Genomic DNA, 18,720 nt, shown 5'->3' with positions numbered 1-18,720 from the left:
AAGTGCAGTTGCTTGCTTCTCAAAGGTCCACAAGGGGTCAGACCTAATGAATTCCCTTTGTTGCCAGACAGCAATGTGAGGGTTGGGGTGTATGCAAGTAAGGCAGAAGGACCCAATGCTAGCCATTGGCTTTTCCAGACTGGCGGCATTGTTAAGGGCCCTGCCCGATGTCTGCAGAGTGAATGAGAAGTGAAACCTGTTCAGGTCTGCCTTTGCTCTGGCCTTTTTCGGGACATATAGGGTCGGTGAGCTGGTGGCCTCGGCCAAGAGAAACCCAGGTACTGCATGCCTGAGTTTGGAGAATGATCACATGGGGGCGGGGCACATGGTGGTAAGATTGAGGAATTCAAAGAACGATCAGGAGGGGAAAGGGAAGCTCACATGCCTTGACTGCATCACATCACCCGAGCTATGACCAGTATGTCTAAAACAAGTCTACCTCCGGATTAGGCCACAAGGGGGCACCCTGCTACTTGTTCACCAAGACAATAAGGCCCATATTTATACTTTTTTAGCGCTGTATTTGCGTCATTTTTTGACGCAAAAGTGGCTCAAACTTACAAAATACAATTATATTTATTTATAAAAAAGTTTAACTGTGGGACGAAATGTCTTAGCAAATTCTAGTTCATGGCAGCACTGAGTAAAGGGTTAGAGTAAGCAGACTTTCCCTCACAGCATTTCAGGTCATTCTGCTCATTCTGCATAGCTACAGCAAAAATAGCAGCAGCACATGGTCTGAGGGAAGATAGCATCAAGCCACTCAAATGGTGGAAATCCTGGACCTCCAAGGCCTACATTAGACCCAAATGCAGAAGTTGGGCAGGCCAAAAGCAGCCCTAATATGTTAGGCGGTAACAACCTTGCCAAGCTGGGAAGATGTAAACTCTTGGAAGCAATGGAAGCGGATCTAGCAACAGTTGCCAGGCTACTTTGTACCACATGACATCATCTGGTCTGAACTGATAGAGCAGTTTGAGTGGATGGGCTCTGAACCAAGGAGAATTGGAGGGGTCCAGAAGGAAATTGAATATCTCATTGAGCAAGTTCTGCACAGGCATGGGCTGGGGATTCATTAGGCAAGGCCTCATTAATCTCAAGATCCTAGGCAACTTCAAAGAGAATGGGGTCCACTTATTTAGGGTTGGTATGGACATGTTCCTCTTGAACATCTGAGGGGCACTCGAGCTGTACGTTTCTCAAGCTTCTCCTAGGCATAGCTGCAGCAGGAAAGGGGAGCTGATGCCTGTCCGGGAACCCCCAGCAGTGGGGCAGAGACAACACCAATGTATACCAATGATAACAAAGTAGGGCAGAAAGCAGAGCCGCTCGAATAGGCTACTTGGGATGCTTCACTGCAGGGACACTGAGGTCCAACAAAGAGCCAGCACAACGCAGACAGAGCACTTGCAGCCCAGGTACGGCCAGAGCGCCGTAAACGCCAGTCACCAGTAGCAAGAGGAGCCTAGAAGCTGCAGCTCTTGAAGGCAGGGGCCTGTGGGTAAAAATGGCTGTCAGCCGGATGATTTATGGTGATGGACTAACGTTATTTTGATGCACAGAGAGAGTAATTTATGGCTGTAAGATAATTTATGACCACAATTGACCTGATGTGCATTGTGATGATTGTTCTTTTTTCTAAGTTATGCATACTACAGGGTTCATATTAATTACCTTTGTTTCAGGACAACTTATGACCTTTCATGATATTTAAAATGGGTTAATAAACTGCGGCCGTTTACAAACCAAAGGAGGTCTATGTTCCTCTTCTTGAAAGGGAAGGTTTGAAGTAAACAGCTAGTGACCCGGAAGAGACGTTCTCCCATCTGGGGTGGGTTGCACAATAAACCACCGTGCTGTCTTTCATCTTCTGCAGAGAAGCACAGCAATCTATACACTAGATCTTATGCTGTCTGCCGATGTTCAGGAAATCGAGCCTGCCTATGAAAGAGATGTAAATAATATCAATACATTTAAATTTCAAGCAGACTTTGAGGTGAAAGGAACCAGTGTCATTGAACACTAGCATACATGCAGAGCCATGTCCCTCCCTCAAACCCAGGACTGATTCATCTTTGCTAAGGCCTGGGTTTTGGAAACATCTTTTGCAATGTTAAACGTCTGATCATCTTGGCAAAAAACGAAACGGTTCTCCAGAATGCAGCAGTATTGACTATGTTGCCTGATGAATGTGCCTGAGAAGCACCCTGTATGCAGGACTTTAGCCTCCATTTTAATGCACTGATGATGTCAAATTAACACTTGCCCATTTTGTGGATGTTTAGTTGTAGACGTGATGCAGAATAGCGTCTTAGGGTCGCTTAGAAAATGCTGGACTTGCGTTTTTTCATAACCTTGCCTGTGTTAGAGTGTCGCTTAAAAAGCTTGAATCAAATTCAATAGAATCAGCAAGAGCAGATCAATAACCTCCTTAGTATAAGTTAGTAACTATACTCTAACCAAACAGAGACCCGCACTCCTCTTTCAAAACGTGTTTAATGCAAAAGCTGCGCCAGGGGAGGACTCGGGTTTTCAAATTCTTGCAAGTCATCACTGCGATTCACCTGTTTTGTTTTTCAATTTATATTTGTCTGTGTACTTTTTTGACAGCTGTATCATTGTATACTTATACGAATGAACTTTAATGTCCTGGTGTACCTCAAGAGACGTATACAAGGGTTGGAATGACCCTGTTGTCAAATGCACATTAAAGTTTTGACGGACTATACCGTCGAATTGGCGATACCATCCGCCATCCCTCAAACTTTTAACATTTTTTTGTTTTTTTTCAGAAACAAAATCCCAAAGCGGAATTTTGTTTTTGAATAAACAAAAATGAATGACCATCACACCATGCCAGGTTTCTCCCAAGGTGTGGGGGTCATTTAAACATTTTAACTGTCCTTTAAAGTCACGTTATTCGCTGCTCTACGGGAGAGTAAAAACTGGTCTTCGACGCTTTTTCGATATACAAAATAAATGTAAAAATATATGCAGCGGGAGTTTAAAAAATATGCGGCAGGTGGCACCTGTGCAGAAAGCACTTTTTGGTGCACATCCTGCTCTCCAGCTGTTCAACGACATGCATCTCTCTGTTCTAAACGCACCAATGAGAACAACTGTCAGATGGCTAATAAAGAATGCAAACATAATTAATTTTGAGTAACGCCTCTTCTTTCCGTTTCCTGCGCGTCCCTTACCTTTTCCTAGGTGAACGCTTATGGATTCATCACTCCGGACTTCAAGAAGTATTCGCAACACTATTATGAGAAAAAGAAAATCTCAATGCATTTTATTCTTAACCATGACTTCACCCAAGAAATGCAACTGTGGCAGAAGTTCCACAAGCTGTCCATCGTGAAGCTGTACACGAGGCCGTGAGAAGAAGGGTGTGGCCTCTGAGGTTGCCGGGCACATTGGCAAGGATCTATAAGTTCATCCAGGTGGGAACAAGCTGGATAGATCATCAAAGACCCCTCTCAGTCTCCTGACCGGACTTTCTCTCTCTCATTGCTAACGCCTTGCGCGCACTGCCCATTATCCCAAAGACAGAATGCTCACTGCAGAAGCCAGGCGAGTCGCTGTTGTGTTGATGCTGTCAAGCAGCGGGCTCTGCCTCGTTATTGCAGGTACATAATACATAGTTACGTGATGTTTTCTGAAAAAGTTAAAGTTGAAAACAGAACACGGATAAAGGATCTGATTTAGACTTAGGGGTAGGTAATTACTTTGTGAGGGTGACAGAGTAAACTACTCTGCTGCTCTCCCGGAGTAATTGCACCCTGAATTTAGAGAGGTCATCTGGTCCAGCAGACATCTCTTAACATTCGCAGGAGCTGCAATCACGGTGGTTGCTGTCAATGTATTAAAATGTTGACGGGCGGTACCGTCAAAATGACGGAACCATGCGTCATCCATAAAACTTTTAACATGTTTTTGTTTTTTCAGAAACACAATCCCAAAGCGAGATTTTGTTTTTGAATAGTCAAAAATGAATAACCACCACCCCATGGGAGGTTTCTCCGAAGGTGTGGGGGTCATATAAACATTTTCACTGTCCCTTTCAGTCACATTTATCACAGTTGAAAGGAAGAGTAAAAACTTGCCTTTCGACTGCCCACTCTAAATCGGGCAGGAGGTTGAATGGCTAAAGCTCCAATGGTCCTTAGTCTGTCAAACCGTCTCAGCAGTATATCAACGATGGAGACAAAGTAGTCTCTAGCATGCTAAAGACCTGCACTTCTGTAAATCATGGGGACAAACTTTCAGGTTGGCAAAGAAGGTACACAATTACTGTTGCGACAGAGTACCCTCTCCACCAACCTCTAAGTCAGCCCCTAAGCCATTTGGGTTCAATTTGAATGTCTTCCTGCTTCAAGTTTTCTCTCAGATCCCTCACTGGATGTGTGTTTTTTACTTGGTGAGAGCTTACAAAGTTACTGGCCACATTCACTCACTACCACCCACACTCCAGGGTATTTCCGTCTCTCAGGAGCAGAAAATGCAATAAAGAGTTTAGCCATCCTCCCACAACCTGCATAACTAAGGGGTTAGGTCCTTGCTTTTCTACACTTCATGTTGAGGCAGCTGCCAGTGACATTCATTCAGACGTTGTCTTCTAAGAAGATTGCACTGACTTCAGCTACCCCCAAGTCTTCAAACCACCTGTCAACCTACGGAACCAACTTCCAGCCAATATCTGGACAAGAGGGGCTGCCATTTCAAGAAACACTAGGATGTGACAATAATCAAGAAATCCTAATGATCAACACACCTGCGGAGACCCTGCCTACCCCGCACTTAGCTGATTGTGAACTGGAGGGGTCATCTTCTCTTTGACCTATGCACTGAAATTCTCAACAATGTCGACACATAATTTACATTAACAATAAAGTAAAATAAAGCAGTCAGAATTCTTATGTCAATGTGTAAATTTATATTAAATTCTTTTGACGATCTCTTCGATTGTATTTCTACTTTCAAGCACAGGGATCTAAGAAAGAGCATTTGATATGCTACTAGTTAAATGTTGTCTAAAGATATCTACAAGCCAGTATTTGCTGCACCCGTTATCTTTGCTCTTGACTTTAGCTTGCGTGATACACAGAAGAGGAGAGGAGGCACGTGGGTATCAGAAGTGGAAGCTTGCTTCCCCACTTACAAGTAATCATAGAATATTGTCGCACATGTACTGATTCTGTGAGTGATGCTGACCTTTTAAGTGTTGTGCTAGGGATGCTTGCGTTGCTACTGGACTTTTGGTACCTGTGTTGCCTGTATTATAATAAACTATGGCGAAAACCTGTTCACTGTACAAAACTCCCAAACAATTACCACTATCATGGTACTGGGGCAATCCAACCTCGAACATGACACTCTGATCCCCAAGGGATCCGTGGAAACAGATATGACCCTTTCATTATTTACTCTTGCACACCCAAGATAAACCCAAGAAAAACACAACAAGCTTTTTCAAAATATTTATTGACATGATGTAACACCACGCTCTGACGCAGTGTCTCTTTTTGTCCTCGCGGGTGGAAAGCGCTACCGATATTCGGAGCGCCGTTCCCCGCGTTTTTTGACTCTGCTTTCTGGGAAGCATATATTTCGCTCCTGGTCGCGCTACACTTACTTGTAGCCTTTTTTCTTCTTTTGTTGTTGGTGGTGGGTTTTTTGTTGGTCCTTTTGCCTGTCTCTATCCATGTTGTGTCCATCTTGTCTTCTTCGTGTTTTTGTCCCAGCATGCTCTGTTTTTCTTTTATACTACTTTCTTTTTCCTATACTGGTCTATGGGCTTTTCCCAATCCAAGATGGTGTTACTTCCTGTTCCTGTGATGTCACTTCCCTTTTCTCAGTATATAAGTCAGTCAGTCTTGTTCCTCCTTGCTTTGCAAACACTTCCTTCTGGTTGTGCTGTTCGCTCCTGTTCTTTGTTCCTGCTTTTTTGCCTTGGGAGATTTTTGCCTGTTCTTTGTTCCTGCTTTTGCCTTGGGATATTTTTGCCTGTTCCTTTTTTCCTGCCTTGTACCCTGGATTGCCTATTTTTGTTTCCTGTTGTCAAGTCCTGTTTTTTCTTGTTTTCCTTCAGGAGTTCCTGTTAGAGGTTTTTTCCCCAGTGTTGGGGTTTTTTCCCTCTGGGACTCCTTCTGGAGGGTGCGGTCTGCTTTGGTGTAGCCTGTCAAGCGGCACCGTAGCTACTAGAAGGGGTCGCCCTTATCTGGGAGTATCCAGGACCTGTAGAAGACTTGGTGTATTTGCCAATCCGAAATCCAGAGATGAGAAGTCCAGCGCAGTACGTGACAGATTGCAACGCCAAAAGATTCTGTGTTGCGAGAGCGCCATGGAAGATCCACAGGGAGAGGCGTCAGAAAATGCTCAAGCTATGTTACAGACTGTCCAACAACAAGCCCAAGAGTTACAACAGTTACGGGCTGAGAACACTGCGCTACAACAGGTCTTGTCTTCCCGATTAATGGACATACCACCTGTATCTGCTACTATTCCTAGATATACCGGAGATCCTTTAAAGATTAAGGAATTTTTGGATGCACTGACGGTTTTCTTTGCCTTTCGTCCACTCCGGTTTTCTTCGGATAAGGCTAAGGTGGGCTATCTGATTAGCGCCTTGTCTGGTCCAGCGCTTGCTTGGGTGACTCCTCTGGTTTCAGCAGATGACCCAGTCCTGGCTAACTATTCCGCTTTCCTGACTGTTTTCAAACAAATGTTTGAGAGACCTGGGGTAGAAGCAGCAGCTGAAGAAGCCTTATGTGACATTTAGCAGGGTAATCAGGATGTACTGCAGTATATAACCCGCTTCAAACAGCTGGCAGCTGAAACCTCCTGGGTAGAACGCACCTTCGTAACCCTTTTCCTCCGAGGCCTGCGTGAAGAAATTAAAGATGAGCTTGTACACTCTTCTCCAGCTTGTTCTTTGAAAGAATTAATGGATCAATCTATGAACATCGAGTATAGACTTCGAGAGCGCAAGATGATAAGACGTAGAACTAGAGCTCCATACCACTCCGTTACCTTCCGTGCTTGCAGTCGGCGAACGAAAGATAGTCCATCTGAAGCCTCTCCACCTCCCCATGAAGAACCCATGCAGATAGATCTGGTTCGTGGGCCATTGACGGAGTCAGAAAGGGAGGAACTACAACGAAGGGGACTTTGCCTATACTGTGGTAAGGCTGGCCACCTGATCCGTAGTTGTCCGGTACGTCCCTCAAGGCCTGCGGGAAACGCAAGTTCCCATCCCCTGTAAGGAGGAAGGAGACGGGAGGAGCTGAAGTACCATAAATATGTTCCTCCAAAGAAAGCATGTCCACCCTGTTTATCCTCTTGGTCAAGTTACAAAGTTCACAAGATCAAGAAGAACACCTTCTGGCTCTCCTTGATTGTCGAGCCAGTGGACTCTATCTGGATGAGACCTGGGCTACAAGTAAAGGAATTCCCCGCATTCCTAAAGAAACTCCTGAGCAGGTTCACATGGTGGATGGCTCTCCGTTAACCTCAGGACCTGTGGTGGCCTCAACTCCTACTCTTTGTTTGACACTTGGGGGGCATCAAGCATATGTTGCCTTTGATCTCATAGCCTCACCAAATCACATCATGATTTTGGGAATTCCCTGGTTAGCCCGACACAACCCCTATATCAATTGGGAAACACAAACTATATCCCTAACGTCTTCATTTTGTCAACAGAATTGTTATTCCACTACTTCTTATTGGACTCCAAAAAGGTCCTGTCAGTCAACTAAGGATAACACTAACTCTATCAATATTATCCAGGGGGTTCCAGATTGTTATCAGGAATATATCAGGATTTTTCAGAAACCTAGTAATCCCATTTTGCCACCTCATCGCAGTTATGACAGTGCTATTCCTTTAATTCCTGATGAAGTCGTCCCCTTCGGTCAAATGTATTCTCTGACAGACCAAGAAAAGAAGGTGCTAAGGGAATATTTAGGCGACAACTTACACAATGGTTTGATTGCTCCTTCAACGTCCCCCTCTGGGGCTCCTCTCTTCTTCGTCCCAAAGAAGACTAAGGATCTGCATCCTTGTGTGGACTTTCGTGAACTCAACAGAATAACGAATAAGGATCGATATCCACTGCCTTTAATCAGAGATATATGGGATGCCATTCAAGGAGCCAAGATATTTACTAAATTAGACTTACGGGGTGCCTGTCATCTCTTTCGGATCAAGGAAGGAGATGAATGGAAGACAGCTTTCCGTACCCCTTTTGGGCACTATGAGTATCGTGTTATGCCCTTTGGACTGACCAACGCCCCTTCTGTTTTTCAACGATTTATGGATTCAGTGTTCTCTGATGTACTCAATCAATATGTAGTCATTTATTTGGATGACATTTTGATATATTCCCGTGATCCCGAGCACCATGTAGATCATGTCCTGCAAGTCCTGGAAAGACTCAAGAAAAACCTTTTTTTTTGTAAACCTAATAAGTGTGAGTTCCATAAATCTGAAGTAAGGTATCTCGGGTTTTGTATTAATCAACACGGAATATCCATGGATCCTGACAACGTCAGTGCCATATTAGATTGGCCTTCTCCAACGCCCATTAAAGAAACACAATGTTTTCTTGGTTTATCAAACTTTTATCGTCAGTTTATTCAGAACTTTGCCCACCTACAAAGTTTCATAACACAAACAATTAAGAAAGAGAACCTGAAGAAGGGTTTCATTTGGACCAAGGAGGCTGAACGCGCGTTTCAAGAATTTAAGACAGCCTTTACCCAAGCACCCGTTTTGTGTCATCCTGACAATACCATGAAATTTATTGTCATGACTGATGCCTCAGACAGAGTTATTGGAGCAGTTCTGCTGCACAAGCAAGACAATGATGGATTGGAACATCCTATCTTTTATCTGTCTCATATTCTATCAGAGGCTGAACAAAATTATTCTGTACTGGAACGAGAACTACTCGCTCTCAAAGTAGCTTGTAAGGAATAGAGGCATTTCCTGATGGGTTCCAGATAGCCTTTTGAAGCTAGGACTGATCACCGTAATCTCCAGTGTCTTCGGAGCTTTCAGTGTCGCAACAGTTGTCAGGTTCGATGGGCTTTCTTCTTTAGCCAGTATGATTTTGTGATCACGTACATTCCTGGTTCCCAGAATTTAGTGGCAGATGCCTTATCCCGCAGATATCCTGACATAGCCCAGAACTCCTCTCCACATCTTATTGAGTCTAGCAGAATCATCGGAGCTACTCAATCCTTTCAAGAACGCATTCAATCCGAGTACCAGTTTCTGTCTGCTTCAGAATGGGATAGAGTGACTCCTTTTTTGCAGAAGAAGGACAACTACTTCTATCATCATCATGCTCTTTTCCTACCTACCAAGAAAGTGCAGACAGAAGCTCTGCAAATGTGCCATGATTCTCCTATAGCCGGTCATCGAGGTATCAGGAAGACCCAGGAGCTGCTTCAGCGATCTTTTGGGTGGCCTTCGCTAAAGACAGACACTGAAACCTATATGTCAGCATGCCCAGTCTATGCCCAGACTAAGACACCCCGAACTAAGGTGGCAGGTTTATTAAGATCTTTACCGGTTCCTTCCGCTCCTTGGTGTACTATATCCACAGATTTTATATGCTCTCTACCTACCTCCTCTGGTAACCAAGTAATTATGGTGACCGTAGATACATTCACCAAGATGGCCCATTTTTCAGCCTTGAAGAAACTACCAGCGGCCCCAGAAATGAGTCCCATTTTTCTACAGGATATTTTTCGCCTCCATGGTCCTCCTCAAGAGGTCATTTCGGACAGAGGGCCTCAATATGTATCACGTTTCTGGAGAGCCTTTTGTGCCTTCTTTAACATTGAGATTTCTTTATCCTCGGGTTTCCATCCACAAACGAATGTGCAAACTGAACGAGTGAATCAAGAACTTCAGCAGTATCTGAGATGTTACTGTAATGCCACACAAAGCAATTGGTCGGAATATCTTGCTCTTGCTGAGTTCTCCTATAACAACACAATACATAGTGCGACCAAGACCACACCCTTTTATTGTACTTATGGATTTCATCCGAGGACTTTCACTACTGTTTCTCGAACATCCTCTTCTGTGCCTGCAGTTACTTCTTTTTCACGACAGATCCGTCGAATCCAGGGCCTACTTCACACAACTCTCCTAGCTTCGAAACAAGCTATGAAGCGAAAGGTGGATCGTTATCGGCAAGCCGCACCTTTGTATCAAGTGGGCCACAAGGTATGGCTTTCTTCCAGATTTCTACCATCCCGGTTTTCCACCAATAAGTTCAAACCACATTTTTATGGACCCTTTCGAATTTCGCACATCCTGAATCCTGTAGTTGTGTGTCTCCGCTTACCTCATACCTGGAGGGTTCATCCTGTTTTCCATGTGTCCCAGTTAAAACCCTTTGTTCCTGATCCTTACCATCGCCAGTTTCAACGTCCACCTCCTCTTTCTATCAGCGGACAGCCTGAGTATGAAGTCCAGGAGATCTGTGATTCCAGAATTTTTCGACGCAAACTACAGTTTTTGGTCCATTGGAAAGGATACCCCCTCAGTGACTGTTCTTGGGAGGATGCTTCCTCCGTCCATGCTCCCCTTTTGGTTCGCCTGTTTTTTGACAATCATCCTGACAAACCTGGTGCCTCGGGGAGGGAACCTACTGTAACGCCGCGCTCTGACGCAGGGTCTCTTTCTGTCCTCGCGGGTGGAATGCGCTACCGATTTTCGGAGCGTCGTTCCCCGTGTTTTTTTACTCTGCTTTCTGGGAAGCATATAATTCGCTCCCGGTCGCGCTACACTTACTTGTAGCCTTTTTTCTTCTTTTGTTGTTGGTGGTGTTTTTTTTGTTGGTCCTTTTGCCTGTCTCTATCCATGTTGTGTCCATCTTGTCTTCTTCGTGTTTTTGTCCCAGCATGCTCTGTTTTTCTTTTATACTACTTTCTTTTTCCTATACTGGTCTATGGGCTTTTTCCATTCCAAGATGGTGTTACTTCCTGTTCCTGTGATGTCACTTCCCTTTTCTCAGTATATAAGTCAGTCAGTCTTGTTCCTCCTTGCGTTGCAAACACTTCCTTCTAGTTGTGCTGTTCGCTCCTGTTCTTTGTTTCTGCTTTTTTGCCTTGGGAGATTTTTGCCTGTTCTTTGTTCTTGCCTTGGGAGATTTTTGCGTGTTCTTTGTTCCTCCTTTTGCCTTGGGATATTTTTGCATGTTCCTTTTTTCCTGCCTTGTACCCTGGATTGCCTATTTTTGTTTCCTGTTGTCAAGTCCTGTTTTTTCTTGTTTTCCTTCAGGAGTTCCTGTTAGAGGTTTTTTTTCCCCAGTGTTGGTTTTTTTTCCCTCTGGGACTCCTTCTGGAGGGTACGGTCTGCTTTGGCGTAGCCTGTCAAGCGGCACCGTGGCTACTAGAAGGGTCCGCCCTTATCTGGGAGGATCCAGGACCTGTAGAAGACTTGGTGTATTTGCCAATCTGAAATCCAGAGGTGTGAAGTCCAGCGCAGTACATGACACATGATCGTATTTTTGTATATAAAGCGTGTGCTGCAATCATTAGCAAGATAAGACATACAAAGGAAACCAGCATTGTTAAAATGGTGACTAATATAAACAGTTCAACCATGGCAATTGTTGATAAAGCTAATGTTTGTATTCGCCAATCTGTATCTATAATTAAGAGGCCATTGTATGAGTACTCTCTGCCAGATCAGTTGAGATTTTCAGAATTCCATACCTTGCTGTTAGTTGTCTGTAAGCCAGTATAGGTTATCCTCCTTGGCAGGATGGAGGTCGAAGTCAGCAGGGCTGCATCACAGTCACAGCTCATAGAGGTTCTGTGAAAAGTTCCAGCATAGAAGTGGTCATCTCACCAAATATTAGCATGGAAGCCACTTATATAATAAAGTAGCATTGTTATCACACCGTGACAGAGATGTAGATCAGCTTGTTAATTTAATCTGGCTTAAATTAGTTGTCTCCTAAAGATCACAGCAAGAAAGCAAAAAAGTGACTGTGTTCCCAAATGTGTAACCCTGGAACTAGCTGTTCAGACTACAAGGCATCAGTGCCTATCAGAGATGTATACACAGCAAATTCCTGCACTAAAGTGTGGCAAAGGTTACTACCAAAAGAAGAAAAAAGATGTTAACTTTAAGGGACTGAATCAACTGTGTGCTATCCATGCAACACCCTCCCCTTGTTTGTGAGGAGTCTCAAAAGAGCAACCCTAAAAGTATATTTAAAATATAATATTAATTCACTTAAAACTTTAATGCTACCAGCAAAAATGAAATCTGCACATAAAAAATGTCAATTAAAATATCCAGGAACTACATAAAAAAGTAATAAAATCAATTTAAAAGGAAAAAGAGGCCGAATTAAAAGTCTAAGAGGCACCTGTACTGCGGAACTGTAGACATGAGAGGCCCACGAAGTCCGGAAAGTCCTTTGAGTCCTGAAGGGAATCCACATCTGCTGATGACATACCCACAGTAGCCTGTAGAGCAAGTTTCAAAGAACAAACTTGGCCAGTACCAGCCTCAGCAGCTGCAGCCAATGACCAAGTTGCCAGAAGTGTGGCCTATGAGGAGGAGCCAGGCAGCACAGATCCTGGAGCAGAAGCATCCATCCAATCTGGTGTGGGCCACTCATAATGAGCCTCCTGCAGCAAAGGTAAAGACATAGGGCAACACTGAATGTGCATCCTCAAAAGAGACACTAACAGATCCATGTCTATAGTCTGAGCCAATTGTGAAGCAAGACATATGTCCAGTGCGTACTCGAAAGAGCAGCAGAGACAGTCTGTAGACCCTAAATCCACACGGGCCAGAAAGACAGAGACAGGTTGTCATTCAATTCTAGCAGCAAAGACAGTCCACAGCACAGCAAAGGCACAGAAGGACGTGTGGCATTTGCATCATCATTTGGCCTTTATGTGATGCATCCATTGCAGAGCAATGAAAATAGGACCAAAATAGCAATGAACAGGAATAGTACCAATGGAATGCCTCCAAAAACGCTTGAAAATAGAGAATGTTGGAAAGAAGAAATCACTCCAAGTCCAGTCTTAAAGGCAGAGACAAATCGAGAACCAATAGACTTACAAAGGAGTACTACACCAGTGGTGTTTGAAGCATTAGAAATGCAATGCACACGCTCAATGAAATGAAGTGGAAAATTCGTGTGCAACAGCAGGTGGATTTCTGAAGATGACCCAGCAACCTAGAGATCAAAAGTTTCTCTGTCAGATGTTGATGTTTCTGCCTTCTGAAACAATAAGGCTTTCATTCAGCTCAGCTGATCAAAGTTATTTTTTTAGAAGTAGGGGCAGTTGTGCCACAAGGTTATTTCCCCCACTGCCTGTGTTAGAGGGTATAGCACATTCACACAGCAGGTGACGACCTTGGAAACTGTTACAGTTCAAGTGACACCAAGCTTCATTCTACAGCAGCCCTGGTCATTCAGAATCAAGTACCTTCCCATGTAAAAGTAACAAAAAACTGGCTTTATCAAGGCTATGGGAACACCCTTCAATTAATATGGCAAGTTGGCCATAGATGCATTACACGCACCATGCGATGTTACTTCTTTACAAAGCAATGAATGGGCCAAGAAAACTCCACAGTCATTCCCACTCAAAAAACCTCCAAGTCGCCACTCATATATTTGTAGTCGAAGGAGAGAGACCATGGGGGTGATTCCGACCCTGGCGGTAAAAACCACCAGGGCCGGGGTCCGCGGGAGCACCGCCAACAGGCTGGCGGTGCTCCTTTGGGCATTCTGACCGCGGCGGTACAGCCGTGGCCAGAAACGGAAAGTCGGCGGTGTACCGCCGACTTTCCGCTGCCCAGGGGAATCCTCCATGGCGGCGCAGCTTGCTGCGCCGCCATGGGGATTCTGACCCCCATACCGTCATCCTGTTCCTGGTGGTTTCGGCTGCCAGGAACAGGATGGCGGTATGGGGTGTCGTGGTGCCCCTGGGGGCCCCTGCAGTGCCCATGCCAATGGCATGGGCACTGCAGGGGCCCCCGTAAGAGAGCCCCACTTTGAATTTCAGTGTCTGCTCAGCAGACACTGAAATTCGCGACGGGTGCCACTGCACCCGTCGCACACCTTCCACTCCGCCGGCTCCATTCGGAGCCAGCTTCATCGTGGAAGGCCGTTTCCCACTGGGCTGGCGGGCGGCCTTTTGGCGGTCGCCCGCCAGCCCAGTGGGAAACCCAGAATGACCGCTGCGGTCTTTTGACCGCGGTAAGGTCTTCTGGCGGTCCCAGCCAGGCCGGCGGCTACCGCCGCTGGCCGGGGTCAGAATTACTCCCCATGTCTCTTACAGGAAACTCTAACCCATCTGCTCTTATCTGCCTACCTGAAAGTATTTCAGATAAGACATGAAACGAAAATTTGCAAGGAAATGAATCCATTAGTTAACCATACACCTGAAGGTGTTTCAGCTACAGTAAAAGGCAGTTCTTCTAAATGCTCTTTGTTAAGCATGGTATATGTTGTGTCTTTCTTTGCCATGACTTGTTGGAAACGTGGCAAATTGTAAGGCAAAAACAATTCTGTTGCATTCAAGTATGTCCATGGCAAATGATTTAATTTTAAAACCTGTAATGTCCAGCTCAATTGCAAGATCGATCTTAATTGATTTTGACCATGTCCAAGGGCAGACATGTCATTTTGTATAACATAAAATGCAGATGACACAATATTATTCAGTGAGCAAGTGTGAGTTGATTGTGTAGTCATGCCATTATCAACAACATCTAATGCCTTTTCTAAATATTCTTCATCAATTTGAGGTAACTTCTCAGCCACTTCTTGTTGAGAAACCTTCCACACTTCATTGTAAGCATTAAGATACTGTTTTGAATGTGGAGATCTGGGACCTACCCGAAAATCCTGCAAATCCATGTTATCAGAATAGCTGCTTGATAGCAGACAAAGTGAAGTGCTGTAGCCATTGCTGGCATAACTTAAAGACACTGTAGGTAGTTACTCTAGTGTCTTAGCACTATACATGTTAGGAACCTGTGACTAGGGGCAGACATATGAGGAAAATTATGTAATCGATCTGGCAGGTGTCAAAGTGTTTTCTTCAACAGTTATTGCAATATTGAGTGTTCAGTTGAATGTTTTACGCTGATTAGTAAGCACGTCAACTACGAGCTCCATGTTTGGTGTGTTCTTGTGCATGCTACTGGGCTGGGGAGGATGCGACAACTGGCAACAAGTAGGGGGTACATGCCCCATAGAAACAGAAGTGCTCTCCCTGAGAGTTTGAAAGAAATAGCAAACTGCTCCTGCTTGCCATGTGCGCTCGAGCCTAAACAAAGAAGCCTGCAGTTCACATATGTTGAGTGCAAGCACCACTCGTGTCCATACTAGACCTCATGGAGACGTTGAAGGCCCAACAAGGGAGCACCATTGGAAAAGCCCACCAAGACTTGCTGGCCAAGCTAAGGAAAAAGAAGGTGTTGCCCCACAACACTGAGCCATCAGCGATACAAAGAAAATGCTAAAGGCAGCGACGACCAGGTACAATGCATGCAGCGACAACCAGACACAAACTTACCGGCCTTATGACCTCAGACTGGATGAGGTGACTGCAAAGCAAACACAAGAGCTGTGCTAGACAGGTTGTTGGTTCCTGAAGAAGCTGTCAGAAAAGGTGAAAGCCAGTGGCCTGTAGCACAACTCACAAGGTCTTCAAGATAGTGAAAATGTCCTGTAACTGCTGCAAGAAACATGGAATACACTGCTGCTGCATTTCTGAAACTTCTGCCACCATTCGATACCACAGAAAAACATAACATTGACACCAGATGGACCAAGTGGATCGAGACTTTCAATGATTTCATAGATACTCTTAAAGAAGTAAGTGATGAGAAAATCATTAAATACCCAAAGAATCTTGCTGGTGACAGAGTGAAAGAAATGAGAAACTCTCACAGGATGAGACAATGTCTTATCATCAAATCAAAGAAGTGTTAGGAGCCATGTTCAATCCGATGCCAAACGACTATGAAAGGTACATTTTCAATCAAATGAGACAACAAGCTGGTGAAACAATGGATCAGTTAGTTGAAAGACTTGTGCCCTCATTACGACCCTGGTGGCCTGAAGGCCACCAGAGCCGCAGTGGTGGTCTCACCGCCGGCCGGCGGTAAAGACCACCACATTACGAGTGTGATGGTTTGGCCTCTGCCAAACCGGCACATCTCTGCTGGTACCGCCAGGGGGGTAGGACAGCCGGGCCGGAGGACAGCAGCTACAGGCTGGCTATCCACAGAAGACCGCTGGTGGTATTACGAGTCACCTTTCCACCAGGGTTTCCGTGGCGGTAGCACCTCCACGAAAACCCTGGCGGAAAAGCTGCTGGCGACAAGAAATTCCTTTCCTGTCACCGGCAGACTACTCCTCCAACTTCCCCCCTTTGATTCCTTGACCCCCCCCACCCTCCCCGCATACACGCATTCACCAACACTTACATACACTTATTAACCAACACGCACACATACACTCATTCACTCACACCAACAGACAAGCATTCACACAAACATACCAACACGCACTCACTTCAACAATTTCACACGCATTCACACACACACATACACACTTACATTCACACACGCAGACATACACCCACTCACACATGCACACATAACACCGCACCCTCCCACCCCCTCCCCTGTCGGCCAATCGACTTACCTTGTCCGGCGAGGAGGTCGTCCGCCAGGGAACGCGACCCGGCGCTCCCACATCCGGTGGTGTCACGCTATCAGGACACTACCACACCATATTACTGCTCATAATACGATGGGCGGAGTCCTTTGGCATGGCGGTGACGGCTGTGAAACTGCCTCTGCACCGCTGACCGCCAACACGACTGCTGATGGATTTCTGCCCAAATTGTGTCAGAAATCGTTCAGTACTCGTAACATTGTGGTTGGAAGATCACCAGCAATGGTGGTCTCCTGGCGCCCGTGGCTTCTGCAGTCTTTGTAAATGACCACCGAAGTCGTAATGAGGGCCTTGATGTGCTCATCAAACATTGCAAAATGAGTGAATTGAATGATGAAGCCATGTGCCTCAGAGTCATTGATGGTTCTTTATCAGACTTGTTCAGGAGCCGCATGTTGCGAGGGACACTCAGGGCCTGATTTATACTTTTTTAGCGCTGCATTTGTGTAATTTTTTATGCAAAAGCAGTGCAAACTTACAAAATATAATTGAATTTTGTAAGTTTGCGCCATTTTTGTGTCAAAATATGGCGCAAATGCGGCGGTAAAAAAAGTATAAATTAGGCCCTCAGTCTAGAAAAAGTATCAATACCTGCTGAGGAACGAGCCGATCAAGAGGCCGCCGACATGGAAGCAGGACCAGCTAAAGGTGAATCAGCATTAGTCATGAATAGTTGACACTAGTGCCAAGCAAATGCCCGCAAATTGACATCCTCGAGAAAAGAAAGACTGTATTTCCCATGTGGATAAATGTCCAGCCACCGGACAAACATGCAAAGGGTGCAGAAACAAGAACCACTTTATAACTGTAAACCAAAGGAAAAAACAAGTGCATCACGGCAGAAGGAGAAGATGGACGCCAGAAGATTTCAGAAGCAGTCTGGCCACATCCACATAGACAAAAAATAACCTCTATTGGGACAGGTCGAAATTAAACAAAGTTGATCATCATCAGGTTCATTCTGCAAGAGTACCTTGACGTCACAATCGAGCAGCAGTGAAGATGGTGAATTTGCAATGATAATAGATGAAAGGGAATGACATGCACAAGTCAGCCTCGACACTTGCATGAAAGATGAAACAAAGGCAGAAACAAGTAAGCTGAGAAAGCAAAACAACTCATATGGACATTGCCCTAAAATCAAACTGAAAGTCAACGATTGCCCGATAACTTTTGTAACTCACAGTAGTGCATTGATCAGCATCATTTCAGTTGAACAATTTCACAGTCTATCACCTGTGCCACTACTCAAAGAGTCAAGTACAAAGGTGCACACATGGACTGCTTCCAAACTGTTGCCGAATCAAGGATCATTCATAGCGACCCTGCAGCATAAAAGACGTCTGAGCAGGCCCCAATCCACGTTCTTCAAAGTACTCCATCTAGTGCATGCCTACTTAGTTTTGCAACTGCTGTTGACATGGGGCTGATATCCATCAATTACAACTTAAATACACAACTTGAAATTGTGAGTCAGTTCCTGTCACTGTTGTATGGTCTAGGAAGGCTCAAAACGATGAAGGTGCAACTTCACATTAATGAAGACATCAGGCCTGTTGCACAGCAATACTTCAGGATAGCATATCATCTACAGGAAGCGGTTGAGAAGGAGCTAGAATTTTTGCTGAAACATTGCCTATTGAGTTCTCTACTTGTCCCACATCATGGGTGTTGCCAATCGTGGTAGTGCAGAAAGACAGTGGAGGTGAAGTATGCATCTGCGGGGATATGTGTCAAGCCAACAAAGCAATCAAGAGAGAGACATACTGGTCTGCATATTGCGGATGCAATCATGCAGTTAAATGGAGCCAAAGTTTTTTTCCAATCTTGACCTGAACAAGGGCTGCCATCACTGGAAGAGAGCTGCAGGTACATTACCAATTATTTGACCCATGTTGGTTTATTTGGATAAAAAAGATTACGCTTACGCGCATCATCTGCAGCAGAAATATTCCAACATTTTACATTACTAG

The 18,720-nt window shown here is 44.9% G+C and overlaps 1 protein-coding gene across 3 annotated transcripts in view; it reads left to right on the top strand.

Annotated features, from left to right (window-relative positions):
• The window catches only part of LOC138245813 (alpha-N-acetylgalactosaminide alpha-2,6-sialyltransferase 2-like), a 577,537-nt gene that overhangs the window by 440,772 nt on the left and 118,045 nt on the right, over positions 1–18,720 (top strand). Inside the window, exon 9 of one of the 3 annotated variants that reach the window (XM_069199747.1) lies at positions 3,211–4,914. The exons of the other annotated variants lie outside the window; for them this stretch is intronic. Within the exon in view, the coding sequence (XP_069055848.1) occupies positions 3,211–3,381 (171 nt within the window). The 3' untranslated portion in view covers positions 3,382–4,914. Of the gene's footprint in view, positions 1–3,210; positions 4,915–18,720 lie in introns of those variants that run through there. 3 annotated transcript variants of the gene reach the window in all.

The sequence above is a fragment of the Pleurodeles waltl genome, chromosome 7 (assembly GCF_031143425.1).
Source record: "Pleurodeles waltl isolate 20211129_DDA chromosome 7, aPleWal1.hap1.20221129, whole genome shotgun sequence".
In the NCBI taxonomy this organism is placed as follows: domain Eukaryota; kingdom Metazoa; phylum Chordata; class Amphibia; order Caudata; family Salamandridae; genus Pleurodeles; species Pleurodeles waltl.
Note: the sequence above shows the minus strand (reverse complement) of the source record. Positions and strands in the feature narration are given on the sequence as shown.